Source organism: Alligator mississippiensis, chromosome 3 (assembly GCF_030867095.1).
Source record: "Alligator mississippiensis isolate rAllMis1 chromosome 3, rAllMis1, whole genome shotgun sequence".
Lineage (NCBI taxonomy): Eukaryota > Metazoa > Chordata > Crocodylia > Alligatoridae > Alligator > Alligator mississippiensis.
Window position 1 is genome coordinate 61,524,184 of NC_081826.1, and position 21,064 is coordinate 61,545,247.

Below are 21,064 nucleotides of genomic sequence, written 5' to 3' on the forward strand. Positions count from 1 at the left end.
AAATATTGCTGACCCTGAAGGTTGTTGGTTGCTCCCTTCTCCAGCTGACTGGGCTCCCCAGCCCAAAACCCTAACCAGTTTGAAGAGCTGCATCTGTTTGTTATGACCCATCTGACCTGCCAGCCAGTTCCACTGGAGCAAGTTCGGCTAAGCGCTGCAGACAGGACTCAGCTCTGCCTTCCAGAGTGGGGTCAAAATGGTTGTTGCTGGAAGAGCAGCCTCTTCTTTGACAGTCTGAAGCTAGCGTACAGACAGTTGCTCAGTCTGTTCACTGCATTCACCTTAGTGCAACTTAGATCTCTCCTGCAAAGTAAATGTTGACAGGCAATTTTCATAAACCATGTCAGATTGAATGTATTTAAATGTATGTAATTAAGGAATAACAACCATGCTCTTGTTCTGTTTCTGTTTAGTTCTAGACCTTATTTTTTTGCTTTGTTTTCCCTGGCTACTCAGTCTGGTGCAAAGGATTCAGTTCCATCTGAAAAATTGTGTTTTAAACTAAGGCCTGCATTTTGGGGGTGGGGAGTGGATTAAAACCTGGTAGGGGCGGGAGGCAACATCTGGTGCATATACAAATATAATAAGTGGGTTTGATTTCAAGGACAAGTTAGGAAAGATGAACATGTGTAAAATACTGTACGAATCAATTTTGAATGGGTTCAAGTTGTGAAATGGACTAAAAATACTCTGAGAGGGCTGTTTACAAGGCACATTTTTTAATGCTTGTAATACCAATCATGAATCAAAAAGATCAATGTAAGTTACTTTTTTGGTTAAATTCCTAAAAATCAGCAACCATGATTTTACCTGACTCTTGACATTTTTCTCATTCACCTCTTCTATAGAATAAAAGAACAGGTAAGCCCTTCATTTCCCTAAGTGTGTTACCAGCGGTTTAGACTGCAAGTAACCAGTTGCTGAATAATGGAGTTCAATGAGAATGCATTTACTGGTGATGGTAGTGGCAGAATTGGTGCATTATATCAAAAAGAGCTAAAGACACCTGCTTTAAAACATGTTAATTTCCATTCCCTGTTCCCTTTGCTGGGAAAATAATGATTTTTTAAAAACCTATGGCAGATATCACTACAGACGGAACCACCATCGTGCATTTTTAATTATTTTAAAGCAGTGTGGACTCTGAGGAAGTTTTGTAAGGTACATAAAATCCAGTTTATATATAAACAAGCAATAATTTAAGTTCAAAACTTAAGTGTTTTAACTGTATAATTTTTGTGAGATATACATGTTGTGGAGTTGATTCCAAATGAGGTACTTCAGTATTAAATTAGATATCTTCATAGCCGTGTGTGTCTCCTGAAAAAGTGTTTTGTAAAGGATCACAATGCCTTGATTAGACCTAATTTGTAGGCTTGAGAGTTTTCATTTTTTAAATCTTGTGATTCTGCTCATGAAGTCATTTATCTAAACTATATTATATGCAGCCACTGTAGGAACCAATTCTTGATTTTTGTATGTTTATATTCTTTCTTAATGACTCTTAGAGAAACTAACTGTTACTAAGCAGGCCACTGTGGGGGGTGGCTTTTTTCTTGCCCATTGGGGTTGGAGTAATCTTTACTAAACTGGCATCAGTTTATGAGGACTTGAAATACCAAGGAATTGATGAAGTTCTTTGACTTCCTGTTTCTTTCCTCTAACTCCCAATCCACACACTTTTCTTACCTGATCTCCAATGTTTTGATGTCATTTAAAATGCAGTGCATTTGATAATATCTCATCAGCCATGTCTTTTGGGAGTAAAAGGTTTATTTTCTTGTAATTTGATTTTTTTTTTTGAGGTGGGGATTAAAATGTACAAACGACTTCTTGCTTTATATAAAGCTGAAGAAAATATGTTAAAGATGATTGGAAAGAGTTGTTTTCCATGGAGAAATTTTGCTGAAAACCAAGGAAAATTAGAATCCATTTGTCCCCTGAGAGCGGGATTCAAAACCCATAGGAAAAAAGTGTTTTTCAGCAGTTACCATTTTGTTGGTCAAACTAAAAAAAGGAAATATTTAATCAACTGAGCCATTGTGTTTTGCTCTGGTAAAAAAAAATAAAGTAACTGTCAGCCCTGAGCTCCATAGCCTCATTGACACGATGACATTTGTATTAAATATACATTATATACCAGATTTTAAATTATTTATATAAGAATTGTATAAATTAGAAGGACTTTAATGTCATGCAACACAAAGTCTAAATGGGTTTTAAACTAATTCTGTTTGTATTATATTTTGTTTCTAATCTTTTCATAACCTTTGGCACCATGGACAAAATTAGTGGTTTATATTTCTCCCAATTCATGACAGATCTGCACATCTTTCTAATATATTTGTGATTTGTTAGCTCATCGCCCATTGTCATTTTAAAAGAAAAGAGATTTTACATGTCACTTTGGCTCAGATTGCGTCCTGCTGTTTTAGTTATTGTCTAACTAATTAAAAACACAAGTGAGTGAAGGATTTTTCTGATCATATTGATCACTGTAGAAACAAAAATAAAAAACCAAATCAAGTCCCTTCATCTTCAGTATTTTTCATCCTGTATACAGCAGATTTGTTGGAGAAAGTATTTGAATTTTGTTTATTAGACCAAAAAAAACAGTGTTCAAGTTACATTGCTAAATGTGAAAGACACATAATGTGAAAAATTAACATACATAAACTTGGTAATATGACCCATTTAAGTGTTCACATAATGTGGTAAGTTTGAAAAGTGGACTGAGCTGTTTTGCTATAACAAATTAATTTGTACTTAAAGTTGAAAATATTGTCCCACACAATATCTCTCTTGGTCTGTATTAACAGAAAGCAATGTTTTTGCAGTTTATACAATGCATTTTTAAAATCTTTGTTTAAAATGGAGTTCATATGGGCTTAACAGATGAAATGGGTGGCACAGCTCCACTTGCAGAACCCAAAGATACACAATCAGTTTTGAAATGCAACTTAAGCCATTAATTGTTGGTGTGAATTTAAAGTTTTCTAGTATTTGTATGGTAGTATGCTGCCTAAGAGCAAAAGCATTCTCTGCACAAAAAAAAATTACTGTAGTGGCTTTGATTTTAATTAGAATTTTCTCCCTGGTGTTTCTTTGTAGACTAAAACAAAATCTTTTCAGTTTCTTACTACAGGTAAAGCTATGTGCAAGAACCTCAAAATGCTAAAATCTAGCATAATGCCTTAGATCTGTTTTTAAGTCTTGTATATTCCTACATAGCTGTCTGATGTATTATATTTGTATAGTGAATTGTGTACAATTTTGGAATAAGTGCATCATCACTTATCTTTATGTTGCTCGGTAGAGATGATGGACACATTTCTTCAAACATTTACTGTCATTTAATTTTTCCCTTTTGTCATTTGTGGGTTTTATTTGTACAGTTCCTCATGAAGTTGCATCTGAGATGTGTGTATATGAAAAGATTATACAAGGGTAAAATTAAGCAATATATTAACTATGGTTCTTCAGGAGAAAGCTTACAGTGTTTCAGGTTGTGATTTATTTTCAAAACGGAGTTGACTCTGAACATCACCTTGTTCACCTGCATTGATGTTTGTATTTCTAGTGTGAGCAGTTTATGCAAAGGTAGATATATTCAGAGAAATTTTAAATACATTTATGCAAGTTAATATTGCTTTGCTGATGCTATTTGCTTATTTGATGTTAAATAATGCTATTGTAAATAAAGAATTCTGTTGTTATTGCATCATTTAATAAATTTTAATGCCTTCGGGTTTTACATGGCTTTAGAGATCTCAGTGTGTTTCTGTTGTGCCTTCATTTTCTCAGATAAATGTAATGAAATAGAAACTACACAGAGAAGGGGGATTTGTCTACATTTTTAAAAGATAACTTTTTTTAGCTAAATAACGTTACTTTTAAATTTTCAAACCAGTGGTCACATTTCAGATCCTTTCACCTGTAGGATGTTGAATCCTGCCTAAACTTGGTTTGACTAAAAGTTACTGCCATCTGACACAGTTAAGTGGCCTATTTGAAACAAGCCCCTTAATAACCGTTCTTTACATCACAATTGGCTCTTCACTGGGCACCCTTTTAGGCATTCTCAGCAGGCATTAAGGCTGAATGGCATGGCATTTAAACTTACAGAAGGGCCTTGAGGGACAAGGAAATGGCATGTTGGCAGAACACTGCACTGTCATTTTCCCCTTGAAGTCAAGTCATTCAGAAAATAAATTATTGGAGGTGGCTACTGCATTGTGAAAAGAATATTAAACCAGTGAGATTTTTGGATTGTCAGAACTTTCTACTAGCTGCAGAAAATAAGTGGGAAAAAAAGAAAAGATGATTATTTTTCTTAAACTAAAATATGTTTCTGTACAAATACTTGCAAACAATGGCATGATATTACTATTCATGATAAAGTATTCGTTTTGGACAAGATGGGCTTTGCCAGTCCCCTTGATCTTGCCTGAATTCTTTCTACTCTAATCCTTTAAAAAGACACAATTATGTTGCTTATAATTGTCATTTTATAGCAGTCTGGAAGGAAGAATTGCAGGATGAGGAGTGTTATTTCTCAGCATGAAGTTAGAAGGATTACCTACACTTGGCAGTTTCATGTGTACAGTAGAAGTGACTCCAGTATGAACATGACTTTAGAGAACAGCATTGTCCACTTCATTCGTCCTTTGAGGCGCTGAGATTTCTTGACAAGAATTACTCGCAGCATCTGCCTGCCCACCTGTCTGAAATAATGAGTAGCTGCTAATAAATGCTTATCTAAAAAAGATTTTTTTTTCCTTGCAAACAAAGGTTTAGGAAAGAATTCATGAGACCAGTAGATATCTTCTTATGTGAACAACACATGGGAGTGGTTCAAATCTAGCAAAAAGAAAAGACAGGATACTATCTTAAAGAGAGTCTTATCAGTTAAAGCTTTAAGTCACATCCCCCATCAGACTTTCCATTATACTAGGACCATATTCTTTTCACTCATGTTGAATAGCATCAGTTTGGTAAATGGTCCTTACAGCTATTCTCTAATCACTTTTTAAGTAGTATTTACATAGTAGCATTGAAAAGGATACAACAGGCTCTCCTGTGCCTGACTGAAACAGCTGCAAACAAACATGATACTTGAACAGTTCCAAGAGTGCTATTGATTGAGAACCGGTTCACAATTGTCCCTGGGTAGAGTTGGCCACACAGACACTGCTACGGGTTCCAGGTAGACCCCTCACCATCTAGAAATTTCACTGCTGCTGAAATGCCACTGGGGTGATAGAGTACCCAGACTTTCTGGGGAGAAGTGGAGAGGCTGCCAGGAGCAGGGGGCTTGGCCCTCTGCTTATAGTTCCTGGGAGTGGTGCACGCTGTTTATAGTTCCCAGGATGGCTGTGGGCTCCAGGGGGTCCGCAAGATCTCCACAGCTTTACAGCCTGTGTCTTGAAAGCTATGCTGTTGGTTTGACTTCCTTGCTGGAGACCCCACACTTTGGGGTGCCACTCTTATTTGGGTCAAGGAGGAAGCAAGCAACACAACACTCCCAGTACCTGCCAGCCCCTCAACTCGTCCTGTCCCCATCACCCCAAATGACCCTGGCAACCTGGAGGGTGGAGTCTTTAGCAGGTAAGTGAGATTGACGTTCATTTCACCTACAAGACAGGTTTTATAAAGCCACCTAGATCTTGGGGAAGGAGGAGCCACACGGAACCTCTAGCTAGTGTTGGGGCAGATCCATAAAGGGTGAAGCGGTACAGTCACATCCCTTCCTCCCCCACCCCCTCCACTTCCGATCATACTGTAGGAGTAGCAGTCTCCAAAGCAGGTAAGAATCTTTCCCCTCCCTTCCCCACTGTGCTCAGCAGCATGTCCCCTCCTCTCCCATTCCCCCTTTCCAAATCACCACTGCCACTGTCCCTGCTGTCCCCAACCAATGGGGGGAGTGGGGCAGGAAATGATGAAAAATACCTGCTTGGGTATTCTTCAGTCAGGGACAGCAACAATAACAGTGGGTGGGTCCCCATTTCCATGTTTGCTTCCAGGCTGGCAGAGAATATATGGAGGACCAGGCAGAAAGGAGGAACCTGGCTGCTGCTGTCACTGTCACTGGCTGGAGAAAGGCAGGAGCAGCTCTGGTGCCCTCCACTCAATCACTTGGAGACAGCAGGGACACTGGTAGCTGCATATGGGGAAGCAGTGAAATGGGAGGGGAAGGAATCCTGAAGAGGGATCCTGGTTTTCTGTTTAAAAATGACAAAGTCTGACTATAATCTGCAATTAAAATGAAGGACCGCTATATAATATATAATGTGTGTGTATCAGTTGAACACAATGTTTTATTTATATTTTTACAGTATTCAATAATGCAATTTGGATGCCTGCCAGTGACCCTCACTCCCTGCCTACCCCTCACCCCCACTTGCTCCCTCCCAGCAGCAGCTCTCCTACTGCATCAGGACACAGGTCCAACTGTGGCAGTCTCCCCTGTTGCTTTGTAGTGCTGGGCAGCCTTGGCATGCCAGTGCCCCTCACTCCCAAGCCACAGCCCCCGCAGTGCTACCAGTGTGATCAATACCTCCCTACCATGTTACCGGCAGCCCTGCCAGCATGACCTGCAAACAGAGCCAGCCTGAGGAGTGGGCAGTAAGGGCAACCAACCAAGGCACCAAGGTGGGGGCATCATGGCACCCTGGGGTAGGGCCCCACTTCAGCTTGCACAGGGAAGAGGCAGAAAGGCCGGGTGCAGGTGCTGCCTGCCATGCTCCAAGGTGGAACTGTGTGGTACCCCCAGCCCTAGCCACCAAACCTGCCCTGAGGGCACCTGGACTGTCAGAGGCACAGTGCTGCGCTTCCTCCCTCCCTGTTACTCCTTCAGCCCTGCTGCCACCACTGGGGGGCTGAGATCAATGGCAGCAGCTGGGAGCTGCAGGCACTGGGCATGCAATACTCTTCAACTTCTTGCAGGTGATTCAGGATGGCAGCAGCAACCTAGCATCCACCCTGGCCCCTAGCACAGGACAGAGTGTACACTCAGTGATACAGCAGCAGTGCCCTGGATGCCACAGTGTCCCTTGAGCTGCAGCACTGCACCTTGGCCGCCACCACCTCCTCCTTAGGATTCTAAATATGGTGCAAAACCAAAGTCCCTAAAGGTTACCATGACTTTTGGATTTCTACGTTGATCAGATTATAATCTGTGCTATTTATGGCTATTGTCTTATACTGACTGACGGTAGCTGCCTGTCCTCTAAGATAAAACCCTTTGCTTAGAGAATAGAGCGTTCTTTCTGCCAAAATACAACAAAATCAAGAGATCTGGATTCTATCCCTAACTCTGTCACAGTGATCCTGAGTACTTGGGAACCCTCAGTGCATTAATTTCTCCACTAAAAAGTGGAACTAGGATCCTATATTTTCTTAATGTATAGAATGTTTTGAGAACCCTGCATGGAATGTGCTACACAAGTACTGTGAACTATTTCTGACGTGTCCTTTGCTGTCCAGAGGACGTGGCAGCAAAAGACCCAAAGTTTCTCAGAAGGAAGAAGTGGAGAGCTGTGGGTGGGAGATGGCCATTTTGTAAAATCTACTTGCCCAAAAAGAGAAGTCAAAATTACTTGGTTTTGCTCATTATGCTGAATTGTGTTGTCTTTGGATCAATATTCTGAATAAAATAAACTACACGAGCTAGAACCTGCATCTGAACTGTTGCTCTTCACCTGTTCTCTGGAAACAAGAATAGGATTTTACTAAAAGAAGTAGGTTGGCTGCAATGTTTTTGTAAAATTTCAATTAAAAGTTTCACAGAGTTCATCATTCCATTTTTGCAACAATTTATTTTTCTTTAAGTGTCACTTATTCAGTTATTTTTGTTTGTTAAAAACAAGCCTATCATTCCAGTCCTCCTGGTGTCAATGAGACTTGCACACAAAAAAGGGACAAGCACATCTGGTTCTGTATGATTGGGTGTCATGAGCCAAGTCCTTAAATAAAATATAAGCACATTTTCTTTTTGCCTATACAAAATCATTTATGCTGTTATAAAAATATTAGTCTGTGATGCACCTAAAAAACAGGCTTAATTAAAAAAATAATAATTAAGCAACCAAAATCAAATTTTTAAATATTATTATTAGTATGGGTGTTCCATGCAATAATGCATAAAGCATCATCAATCTATATTGTGCTTAAAAAAACAACCAGGTCTTTTACCCGTGTGTTGGTGGGCAGAAGCTACAATGCGGGGCCCTTGGATAAGACACATTCCTGCCCCCAAAAGCTAGTCTAAATCCCAGTCCTGCAACCCCTTTAAAGTATGTGCCATCTTTACTCTGGTGTTTTAACCTAACTGAACTCCATGGAGGTGCACAGAAATAAAATTACACACATGCCTAAGTATTTGCAAGAGCAGGGCTTAAGAGCTCTATTGTGTTACCATGTAATTCAGTGGCAAAATTTCCAATGACTTTAATGGGAAAGAACTGAGTGTCTTCTTGGAAGGTACTGATTAGTCTGAAATCCTATTTATAACAATGGAAGTTAAAGGCAATATCATTCAGAAAGCCAATAGCAGCTGGTAACATACATAAGTCATGTTTTAAAACAATGGTCTAAATACATATGTGCATAATAAGCTAATGATTCTCTTCAGAGATGAGGGTTTTTAAAAACTGTCGAGTATATTCACACTAGACGTTAACTTCTGTCTTTTGTAAAGGTCCTCACAATATTTAGTACTTGCCTGCTATAAATCTCTCCCCAACACTCCAAGGAAATCGTTAGCCAGTTCTGCTCTCCTGGTTTCTATAAAGAGATTGTGATTTGTTGGCAATCTCAGATGAATAAAACAACTTCTGAGACTGATGGTGAAAGGCCAGTTTGTACCCAGATATTGCTGGGTTTTCTGAATTAAAAGTGTGTTTGCTTCATCTTGGGCATGTCTACTTGAGCTTAAGCAAGCATATATTATTACCATATTTACCCCCAATCAAACTTTGAATTTAAGACAAATTTCCAATAATTAGATTCCATACATGGAAAATTATACATTTTTATTATCAGAGGGTCATGTTAAATTTGTCCCCTCTCTGCTGCTGCTGGGAAAGCAGTGCTGGGTGGGAGGGTGAGCAGGTAAAGCACCGGTAGGGGAGAGGAGCAGGCAACATGCCTCCATACCACTTCCCCCCCCTTATGCTATGCAACTGCTCTGGTTCCAGCTCCAACTTGGGCACAAAACACACGGTAGAACCTGTTCCCATCCCACCCCTGACTGGGGCCGGGGCCAGAGCTGGAGCCACAGGTGGCAATGGGAGGGATATGTTCTGGGTTCCTAAAAATATTCAGGTTTCTGGACCTAAGTCCTGATGCTAAAGAAGAGACAACTATAGCCAAAAGAATTAGTGGAAGGAAGGCAAGAGACTTTCAATCTACTCTGAAACAATATCATGCCTGTTGTATTCATGTGCTCATTGAGTTAATAATGTGTAGTTTCCTCTACACACACACACACACACACACACACACACACACACACGGGAAACCCAAGACAAAAATATGTGTGAATTGGATTTTAAAGTTGCCAGTGCCTGTTTCTAAATTATGCTAAAAAACAGTTAATCTTGATGTAAATAGCTTTCACAACCTTTAGAAACACCATCTTTCATTCAGAACAATTCATTCAAGAAACAGATTTAAAAAAATCAAGATTCAGAGGCCAACCCTTGCTCTGACCCAGTACACATTGCTGTTTTCTGGTGTGTTGTAGTTTATGATATGATTCGCATGTTTCTCTGCCACACACATTTTCCCATGTTATCCTGTTTTGTTCAGATGAATGCAGGCAGTATTTTGCAATGTGTAGGTACGGGTGTGTACATATGTGCATGTATATTTGTATAACTAATTATGTAGGTAGATACGTAATTTTGTTTTGGTTTTTAATTTTTACATTTTAATATCTAAATTTCATTTTTAAATTTCATGAAATAAATGAAAATTAGACATCAATACTTGGTTTATATATGTGTATCTTTATTAAAACTCTTATGTTCCCTGTCATTTTGGTATGCTTGTATAATAATGCACATAATGGGGGTTTTTCCTACTAAATTCTTTATAGTTTTGTTCAATTGAATATTATGCGTCATATACAAATGTGCAATTTCATATGAATATAACTGTCAAGACTGGACTTTTCAAAAATGGTGTGAATGTGACCTGTCAGCATCGGAGTGTGTTTATGAAAGGGTTGGTAATTTCTGAAACTGCAATTTCTTTTACTCTGGATTTCTTTAAGGGATGGATTTCATCCCACAGCGTAGCAGAAGAGAGTTGGCTCTTTTTCCTTTCATCTCTACAGTGCCAGGGTTGGATCGTTTGGGTTTTGTTGGTTTTGTTTGCTAGGTTGTTACATAGGAAATGTTGCACCTTTCTGACTGGAGGTGGGAGTTTATCGTTGTCGCTGCCTGAGGCCATTAGAGGAGTAAAAATCTTCCCCGGGATCTCTCTTTCCAAACAAAGACGTGGCTCTTATTTAGGGGATGCCTCTGCGGCACTAGGGAGTCGGGCGTATATCAGACTTTAATCTTAAACACGTGTCACTTGGACACGGAGGGCGGGGAGCTGGGGAGCCGGTCCTCTGCCCCTGCTCTCCAGTGCCCGGCGGAAGCAACACAACGAAACCTCGCTTCCAGAAAGCAACAGCCCCGGGGGCTGGATCCCTCCTGCCCCCGGCCACTCGCACCGGAGAGACTATGTCCCGGCCGAGCCTGCCGGGGTGCTGGGCCGGTACTTCGGGCAGCCCCGACCCCTCCTTTTAACTCGGCCCGGGGGAGGTGGAGAGCAGCTGCCTCGGCTCGATTTAGACTGGAGGGGAGAGGAGAGCCTTTCCCTTTCTGCAGCACAGGAAGCTGCTGGTGCTGGACGGGGTGAGGGGAGACTGCCCGCGGGCAGGTGGAGAGCCAGGTGAGCCCGGCAGCCCCGCGGGTGCCGCCCGTGCCCTGTGCCCGGCGTGTCACTGCACGGCCGCCGGGAGAGTCCTCGAGGGGGGCCGGGGCTCAGCCCTCCGGAGACTTCGGCTACGTGGTGCTGAGAGCCGTCGGCCCTGCCCGCCCAGTCCCGCCGCAGGAAAGCGGCTCTCTTATAGCTCCGCACGGAGGAAAAGCTGAGCGCGGGCATCCCCGAGACCTGGCCCGAGCCAGTGGAGGGGCCGTGGGTGAGAGCAGGGGGACCCCCGCCCCCGCCCGGCGCCGCACAGCCAGCTCGGGGAGCAGCGGCGGGACCGCAACCGGGCTCGGGACGGCTGCATCGCGGAAGCAGGGCTGGAAGGGACCCCCCAGAGCTCATCTGGTCCAGCATCCCTTCCCTTGCCCAGCCCCTTTATTAGACCAAGTTAAATCGTTGGGGGAAAAATTCTTAGCAAGCAGTTGGTGTGTGCTCTTCCTAAAATCGCTCCGTCCAGGAAGAGCACACAGAGGCGTCCTCGGCCTGACGAAGGGGTTTTAAACCCGAAAGCTTGCTAAGAAAATGTTTTTCCAACAATTTAAGTTGGTCTAATAAAAGATATGAGATTCACCCAAAGAACCTTGTCTGCTTGTGTCCTTAGACCAACACGGCTACAACCTACCCCCGTATCATATATGCTGAGTCTGAGCAGTCATATGTCTGAGCAAGCCCTCACCTCGTCATACAATCATATGTCGTATCAGTCTGCCTAACCCATTACACTACACTATACTACCCAAATCCCATATGAAAAATTCTGACGTGATACGTGACATATGAGTCTGACCCACCATTATGATAATATAATATATTGCTGTGCTGTGACCCCGGCGCAGCCCCTCTGGTCCGCCCGCCGCAGGCAGGTGCCGGTGCGCAGCCGGGCGCGGAGCGAGCAGCCAAAGACGAGCCGCTCTTGGGCCAATGGCTGGGGCCGGGCGGCTGGGGGCGGAGATGGGGCTCGGGATCCCCCTCCCCCGGGCCCGCCGCCGCCTTTAACAGCGCCCGCCTGGCCCGGCCGCGGCCACAAGGCGCGGGACAGCCGCCCCTGCCCTCCGGCCCGCCCCGCCATGGCGCTGCCCCTGGCCCCCCAGGACCAGCCCTACGCCGGCCTCGGCCCGGGCATCGCCGCCTTCTACCCGCCGCTGCTGCCCCCGGAGGCGCTGGGCGGCCCCCTGCGCCTGCTGCCGCCGCCCCAGTGCCCGCGCGCCGCCTCCCCGCCGCTGCCCTTCCCGGCCGCGCCGCCGCCCGCAGAGCCCGGCACCAGGAGACGGCGCGGCGCGGGTGCGGGTGCGGGCGGGGCCGGGGCCGGGGCCGGGGCGCCGCTGCCCCCCACCTACCGCTTCAGCGAGGCGGACCTGCGCACCGTGCTGTACGGCGCCCTGCGCGCCGAGCCGCGGGCCGGTAGCCTGCACGCCATCTCGGGGCTGCGCCTGCCCCCGGCCCGCGCGGGTAAGGGGCCGCCGCCCGCCCGCACCCCGCCCCGCACCCCGGCCCCGGCCCCGCTCACGCCTCTCCGCTCTGCCCCGCAGGCGCCGCGGACTCCCCGGCTGCGCTCCCGGACCCCGACGCGCTGCAGGTGCCCGCAGGTAAGTGGCGGCCGCGGGGCTGGGACGTCCGTGCCGCGCCTGGAGCCCCCGGGGCTGCTCCGCTCCGCTCTGCTCTCCCCGCAGGCCTGGCCGTGCTGCAGGCGCTGTGCGGCGACGTGCCTCAGCTGGGGGTCTTCTGCACCGAGCCCATCCCCAAAGGGGTCCGCTTCGGCCCCTTCCAGGGCAGAGTGGTCAACACCAGCGAGATCAAGACGTACGATGACAACTCCTTGATGTGGGAGGTAGATGCGGCTTCTGCTCCCCCCGGGGCAGCGGCCGGGCTGGCGGGAGGGGGTCTCTGCGCCCCCCTCATGCTCCTTGGTCTCCCCGCAGATTTTCGAGGACGGCCGCCTGAGCCACTTCATCGACGGCAGGGGCGCCGCGGGGAACTGGATGTCCCTCGTCAACTGCGCGCGGTTCCCGGAGGAGCAGAATCTCACGGCCGTCCAGTGCCAGGGCCAGATCTTTTACGAGACCTGCAAGGAGATCTTGCCCGAGCAGGAGCTGCTCGTGTGGTACGGGGACTGCTACCTCCAGTTCCTGGGCATCCCCCTCAGCCTGAAAGGCACGAGCCAAGGGAAGAGACCCCAGCTACAAGCCGAAGGTCGGTGCCCTGGAACCCCACCCCAAAGGGAGCATTATCTCATTTCTCTGTGGCTCCGCTTGCGGCTGGCGGAGAACCTTTCTTCTCCCTAACATCTCGCTGGAACCTCCAGCAGGTGCGGGCCGCCTGCAACAGCCCTCCAGGAGGGGACAGGTGCCGCTTGTCCTTTCTGTCTATAATTTAAACCTCAGCATTCAAGACAAAACCCCCCAAACCTAGGGACCGACCCCTCTTTCCAGCCGAAGGCAGAAGGGTTCCCAGGGGCGGGGGTGGAGAGGGGTTGGAGAGGTTGGAGATTTATGTCCAGGCCCCGAGTAAAAAAACAACAACAACAACAAAAACCCCCAACCCGCTGCTTGCAGATACTTGAAACGGATTGAGACCCGAGCTACACACGCGGGGAAGCCCAAGCCATGTGATGAGCTGGATTTGCTTTTGGATTTTGTTTTGCGAGGTTTATTTTAGCGCACGAAAAATCAGGGGGCTCAAGCGGCCGCGTGTAGTGCCGGGAAGCCAGGCACAGCAAACAGCAGCACGGGCCCGATCCTGCTCTCTAAGGGCAAGGGCACAATCCCCACAACGAAGCACCTTGTATTTATATTTTCTTTGCCCTGGATTAAACACTCAGTGTCACACAACATTTGTTTTAGGTGGTCTTGATCTACAGCTCTTAAGTTCGTCAACTGTAAAGGCAATTAATAGGGATAGACCTACTCCAGTAAATTCACAGCAGATCTGGTTTCTAGGAAGGCTGATTTCAGAGGTATCTGTCTTGTTGGGAAGACAGCAAACCCCGGGACCACTGGGTTGATTCTGAGTAGAGATGTATTTTATATACCCGAAGGACGATAGGTTCTGAGGAAACTGCAGCAAATACTAGTAGTAGTAGTAGTAGTAGTAGTAGTAGTAAAACATGCGTTGTGGCTTTGTTTTAATGCGCATTTTGGAAATGACATTTGGCAGTTGTTTAACTCTGATACATTGGGCAGACTCTTGATTCGATGCTGAGGTCTGATTTCAGACCACTTAATCGGGCATGCAGCCAACAGGAGCTGGCATTTAAATATTTCTGGCATTTCTGATCAGAACTATTTCCAAAACCTAGAGAAAACCGATGAGATGGTTCAGATCTAAGGATCTGAAACAGAAACACTCGTATTTAATCTTACCTTGAAAACTTCAGCTGCCTGATTTTTGAATTTCGGGAAATGTGATGCTGATATTCTAGACAGACCAGCAGGTTTTGTCGGGGTCAGGAGGTTCTTTTATGTTGCAAGAAATGCACTTTTGCAGATATTAAAGCCAAGGTGGAAATCGAGGGACTGACTTCTGTCTCTGCCTATAGTTCCTGCGGAGTTATTCTCTTTGCTGTGCCTGCCTTCAGGCAAAAGGCGATCTTCTTTTAAATGTAGTAGACACAAGGAGTGAAATCCTGACCCCACTGAAGTCAGTGCCACAACTTGTCATTTCCCCGGATTTCGCCCAGCGAGAATGTGCTCTCCACACTGCTGTGACCGACGGTAGCATGGGAGAGCGCAGGAGGGCACCCCAGAGTTCAGCGTTGCTAGTTGCATTTTTGCCAATTATCGCGCCCTGAATATTTACTGTAATACTGTTACCATTTCTAAAAGCTACAACTGTCCTCGGCCGGGTCCCAGCACCAGCAGGAGGGCGTGAAACCTCCACGTGGTTGAATGACGGCGCTTTCCCTTGTGTTGTACAGAATCCGGGGAGAGTTATAAATGCGAGAGGTGCGGCAAAGTGTTTGCCTACAAATATTACAGAGACAAGCACTTGAAATACACTCGCTGTGTGGATCAAGGAGACAGGAAATTCCCTTGTCACCTGTGCGACCGGTCTTTTGAGAAAAGAGACAGGCTGAGGATCCACATCCTGCACGTGCACGAGAAGCACAGACCTCACAAGGTGAGCCTGGTTTCCGGATGCCATCAGTCCCTTCTGCCAGATGCAGGGCGATGGCTAGTTAAATCTTATTATGAGCAATGGTAGCAAACCCCTGGAATTAGAATCCCCCCCCCCCCCCAATCCTCAAACGATAGTTATCCTGTAAATGATCAGCTGTTTCCACAGTTAAGACCTTCCCCCCTAAACATTAACCCTCAAAATATCACATTTCTTAGTCCCCCTTGTGACTCCCCATGAGGTTTGCAGTGAACCCTGGCGGTTTGAGAGAGATCTCAGTACAAGAGGGTCAGGGATTTACACACGATCGTTTTGGATCGCCAGTCATGTCCCCATCTCTGGATGAATACGTATAAAACAATTCCCCTTACCTAACTTCCAGCGTCAACGATGCTTAAAGTATGCAGAAAGGGAGAATGAGGCTGGCTTCCTGCAGTACCTCAATCCTGTTTGCTTTTATTTTTTCCTGGGAGGTTGCCCCTAGCTTGTTAAGCTGCTTTTCCTGCTTTCTCTCAGAATTTCGACCTGTGTTCTCAAACCCGGTCCCTCTTGAATAAAGCCGCGTTGAAATTTAAATTGGGACCATCAGCTCTGAGTTAAAACAATTAAGAGCCTTAGCCAGACAATGAGCCTCGGGCATGCAAGCTCTTATTGTTCCTAAAATCACGAACACTTAAAGGCACCAGGAACGGAGATTTTACAGGCACTTCTCTGTCTCTTTAAAGCTGCCTTCCTATTGCTAAAATTTGTCCCTAGGGAGAGCCCAGGGAGAGCAGGGAGGAGAGCCAGGGTGCCTCTGAACTCGTTGCCTACCTTATTCTAAAACTTCATGGCGCCTGTTTTTAACAGTTGCCCTGAGAGGTTTTTTTTAACTTGTCTGGTTTGGGGCATCAGGCAGCAGAAAGTAGGAAGCATGCAGGCTTGAAGAGATGATCAGACCAGGAAATACCTTGCCTATCATCCTTGAAGAGTCTGTATGAATCAGGAATTCAGTTAGAGAGTTAGTTCCCTGGTTTAGGAGTTGTTATAAATTCTGCATATTTGCATCCACTGAGACACTTACTATATAGCTTGGGTTCCTGCACTCTTGCTTCTGCTATATACTTTAAGGGGATGGTGTTTTAAAAATAGGGTGCTAGGATATTCCTTTATGGGAGCAAATCCATGACTAATCTTTGGCATTAGCTTGTCAGAAACATGGAAAAAGTGAGAGTAAGACATGCTCATAAATTCTATATCAGGATAAAGTTAGGATGTTGAAGGTGACACAGTTGAATCATACGTAACAACTGTATGTATTTGTATGTATGCCCTCATTCCTGTGTGTTTGAAAAATCATCCTCCAAATGTCTCCCTATTTTATGGAACCTCCCAGAACTAAGGTGAAATTCCTTAGTGACAATGTTACAATTGAATAATAACATCATATTTATTCAGGAATAAGGATTAGAGATTTCAAAAGTGGGTTTATTCAACAAATTTTGGAACACCATATATTATGTTTCAATATTTCTTTTTTCTCTTTCTGGATATCTCTTCTTGGAATTTATGCATTTTATTTTGAAATGCATGCAGAAGAAAGGTTATTGTCAGTCAAAACAGGACAGGGAAAATATCCATTGTACATAGCCATCAAAAATGAAATGGGTCAGAGGATACTGCATTTATGGGACTGCCCACATTGCATACAATTTCTTTTTCTTAAAAAAAATTCTCTTTCACTTAATTTATTTGAATATTATGGGTGAGAGAGAATTTATTTCAGGCAAATCATAGCTGAAAAATAACCACTTGTGACCTGATCCAAATTTAACTGATGCCGATGTAAATCTTTCCTTTAATTTTTATGGACTTTAAATCAGCATCTGTCCCATCACTGGCAGCCCTAGAAGTACATTCTACAGATAACTACTGATTCTATTAAAAGTGGTGCACACACTCAGCTGAGTCGCATGTGTAGTTGCTCTGAGCGTAAAGTGCTTATAGGTACAGCATTTTACAGATATTAAAGCTATCTGAGACACTCTGTATATCTTTTTTTAATAAAAAAAATATATATTTTTCAGAAATTACAATTATTTAAAAAGTGTTTACTTTTTTATTGTGAAATGTTTATCCAGACTATCATATCATTGACACTGGATACAAAACTGTTCATTAACTCCAAACCAGATTTTGGTAAACAAGGACATCAATATGTTTAATTAATGTTTTGATGAAAAATGAATTAATGGTTTTTTTGATAGATTAATCCATTTTAAACCTCCCCACTGGAAACAACTTCAAAATTGTGCAAGTTTGTTATAGTTTTGGGGACATTACAAATAATCTGATGGCTTTTAACTTGATTTTTATTAGTTAGGATTACGGAGCATATGTGTAGATACAAACATGCACATCCCCATATGTTTGTCATTGTCCCCCCTGTTTTTCCACTGCCCTTTTGATAGAAAATCTTTAGCTGGTTAATGTTGATGTTAACTTTATTTGTCCCTGTAGTGCTCAGTATGTGGGAAGAGTTTTTCCCAGTCTTCAAGCCTGAACAAACACATGAGGGTACATTCTGGAGAAAGACCCTACAAATGTGTGTATTGTAACAAGGTAAAAGAAAACACAATCCATTCAGAAGCTTGCTTTGTATTTGTCTGATTGCTCATCTCATGTAGATTTCTGGGCTAGATTCAATATATAGCATGTGTAGATTCTTTTATTTATATTTCTCTTAAATTGTTCTAGTTCAAAACTGAAGGGATGGGGATGCACTGGATTTTTCATAGATTATTCAAAGACCCAAATAAATTAATCTATAATTTACTTACATCTGGGACACTTCTATAACAAAAAGAATATGGAAGTGACAGGGAAGATGAAATGTTGGGCATGATATTGGACCGAGATATGGAACAGCAGATGGAGTCAGATTTCCTGGATGACTTTAAGCATCTATACTACGTTTAAATTCTTGATCTGTAAATAAAATCAATAACATTTTCCTTCTCAGATGAGGGTGTTGTGAGGATGAAATCTACAAATGAATGTGTGGTGCTCCAGAAGTGTGTTGAATATTTAGATAGATAAGAATGAATGGGTTGAAATACTTACTACATGAGTTTATTTCTGCTCCCTTCCCCAGCGAACAGTCTTTGAATTCATTTGCACTACTTAATGGGTAAAGTGAATAGGACTTGTTCCACAGACCTGTTCTAATTATCTATTTATTTTGAAGTAATGAAACTCTTTCTGAGTAAGGCTTACTCACATGGTTAGGTGAGAAATTAGGTATTTGTATGCAGGCTTAGCTCTAAAATACAAGTTAAAACCATAGACTGTATAGCTTTGTTCAGAAACCTCAGCTTCTGGTACAACTACCACTAATAATCCAAATCAATACTACCTTCTGTTGTTTTAAAGCTGCAGTTGTAAGTAAGGGTTGCAAACCATAACTTGGCTTACATGCTTCTGTGGAGAAACCCATTGGAGAAAACTTTGAGGAAGGGACTTCTGTTCCCCTCCCATTGTTCTATCAAGGTGAAGGATCTGAGTCCCCATGGAATAGATAATCCAAACCACACTTGACTTTTGGGAAGCTGCATGTGGCTAGAACCATTCAGCTCCAGCGTCTCTGTCTACTGCTGTTTCTTTTTCTTTGTCCTACCCTCAGCAGTGGCAACTCCAGTGACTCCCCCACCAGGGAAAGCTATCTTGAAAATAGAATACAGCCTGCCTTCATTGTCTTTTCTACCTAAACTAAATGGCTCTGGAGAAATGGGCCATTATACATTCTTCCTGACCCCCTGTCTCCCACATCTGGCATCCTGGACTTGCCTGATTCCCACGCTATCCTCCTTCCCAAGGTCCTTGAGATGAAAAAGAGAGGATACCGTGAAGGGCAGTGATCCTCTTTTCCACAGAGGCTTGGCAACATTTGCCTGTAATCCCCTGTGTGAACAGAACTGAGGACAAAGATCTGGTGGTTTGAAGGGTGGCTTGAAAAGATTTGTTGCTAAAAACTATGATGATTCACAGCAGATGGGGATGTAGCCCAGTGTTGTTCTTACCAATCTGCTCAAAATACATTCTTGCTGTTGCTACTCTTGCCTACCTTATTTGGGTACTTAAGCCACTGCTTCCTGTATGACAAAAGCAGCTAAGGCTTCAGTACAGTACTGAAGTCCATAAGGAATAGCAGTTGGGTGGGAAAATGTGTTGATTATACTGAAGTGTTTATTGAATAAGGAAGAAGAAAACAAGCTGGGAGGTTATCTCTTCCCAGAAAAGGAGGGATCAGGTATGATGGGTGAGAGTACGCAGAAACATAAAGAAATGCTGGATTTCTGACAGCTGAATCCTAATTCTCTATATTGTGTTTCCTCGCTAGTGTAAATATAAGCGAATCCCTATATAGGAAACATATATTTTTTTAGTTAAAATATTTTCAGTAAAGATTGTAACAAAGAGGGAAATATACAATAATACACTTAATTAAATACGAAGCAAGGATTTTTTCCTAGTGATCTCTTATTGGACAACTCTATAGTTGGGTGAAAAGTTAAGCAGGTTTTTATGCCCAAGGTGCCCTTCTTCAGGTCCTGATGTGACTTGAGGAAGGATGCTTCATGATTGAAATCTTGCTAACATCTCTCCCAAATATACAGTTGGTCCAACAAAAGATACCATCAGAAAAACCTTGTTTTTTATATATTTTCTGGCCCATCATAGCTACAAATACACTGCAACACTACTACAGATAATTAAAAACACTTGACTTTATCCAACCTTCTCTGACATGCAGAAATATATATGCTTGTATCTTCTGGTCAGAAATATTTTGAGTCTAATAAACCAATCTGACTGTCCTCTTCTATCAGTGTAATTCCACTGACCTTGCTGGAGTTAGACCTGACTATACCTACTGCTTTGGATGACAGAACTGTCTAACCCTTTCAGTCCTGTTTCTATGGCTTCTTTTCTGAATGAAGAAAATAATTTGTCAGTGCTGTGGAAATTCTGAAGATTTTTGAAGAAGGAATACACTGACTGAATCTTAATTAGCAGACTGACCTGGCCATACTGGGTGGAGTGGGACCTTTATATGATAGTTTTGTAGTTAATTGTATAACTTTAAATACTCTTCTTTTTTCTCTTTCATCAACCGTCACATCCTTAGGCATTTACAGCATCCAGTATCCTGCGCACTCACATCCGCCAGCACTCTGGAGAGAAGCCCTTCAAGTGTAAATACTGTGGCAAAGCCTTTGCCTCACATGCAGCCCATGACAGTCATGTGCGACGCACACACAAAGGTGGCACTTGCTTAGTGTGTGGCAAACACTTCCTAGAGCAGGAAGAATTCAGATTCCATATGAAGTTCCACACAACTCTTTAGCCAACAGCCCTTCATTTAGATCCTGAACCAGCTGTGTATGTGCTTTCGCGTGTGGTAGAAGTGTGTGTATGTTTATGTGTGTATGTGTGTGTGTGTGTGTATATATATATATATATATATATATATATATATATATATATATATACATACACATATGTGTGTGTGTGTGTGTGTATAAGTATATGAATATGTATGTGTATATACATCTCAGAAGATGAAATCTGCTTTTGGACAGGGGCTAGCACAGGACCCGGCTGCCACTCACGTCCCACTCAGGAACCCTCTAATTAAGAGCTAGGCTTTGTGCTAGGGACAAATTTAATCCAAGACAAATATCTCTTATGTGAGTATTGCATGACCATTTTTGTGCTTCCGATCTGATTTCTCTGTGGACTGTCCAATATTAAGTGTGGAAACTCCTTCTGGCATGTTTTTACCAAGTGCATTTCTTAAAAACAATTTAATCCATATTTATTTTATCTGATCTCAGGATCAGCCAGCTGTTATTTTATGAAATGTGTATTTCAGACCACTGCATAAATCTAACTATTGAAATGTGAATGTGAACTGTCCCTGCCATAT

At 43.6% G+C, this 21,064-nt stretch overlaps 2 protein-coding genes across 2 annotated transcripts in view; both read left to right on the top strand.

Annotated features, from left to right (window-relative positions):
- Window positions 1-3,760, top strand: part of NCOA2 (nuclear receptor coactivator 2) — a 273,200-nt gene extending 269,440 nt beyond the window's left edge. The window contains exon 24 of the mRNA XM_014606836.3: window positions 1-3,760. Coding sequence (XP_014462322.1) covers window positions 1-12 — 12 coding nt within the window. The 3' untranslated portion in view covers window positions 13-3,760.
- Window positions 741-20,482, top strand: PRDM14 (PR/SET domain 14). Its single transcript, XM_019498512.1, has 7 exons — window positions 741-759; window positions 12,513-12,569; window positions 12,654-12,811; window positions 12,903-13,173; window positions 14,897-15,099; window positions 17,596-17,697; window positions 20,264-20,482. Exons 1-7 carry the CDS (start codon window positions 741-743, stop codon window positions 20,480-20,482), a joined length of 1,029 nt encoding a protein of 342 aa, XP_019354057.1.
- Window positions 20,483-21,064: the final 582 nt, after the last annotated feature.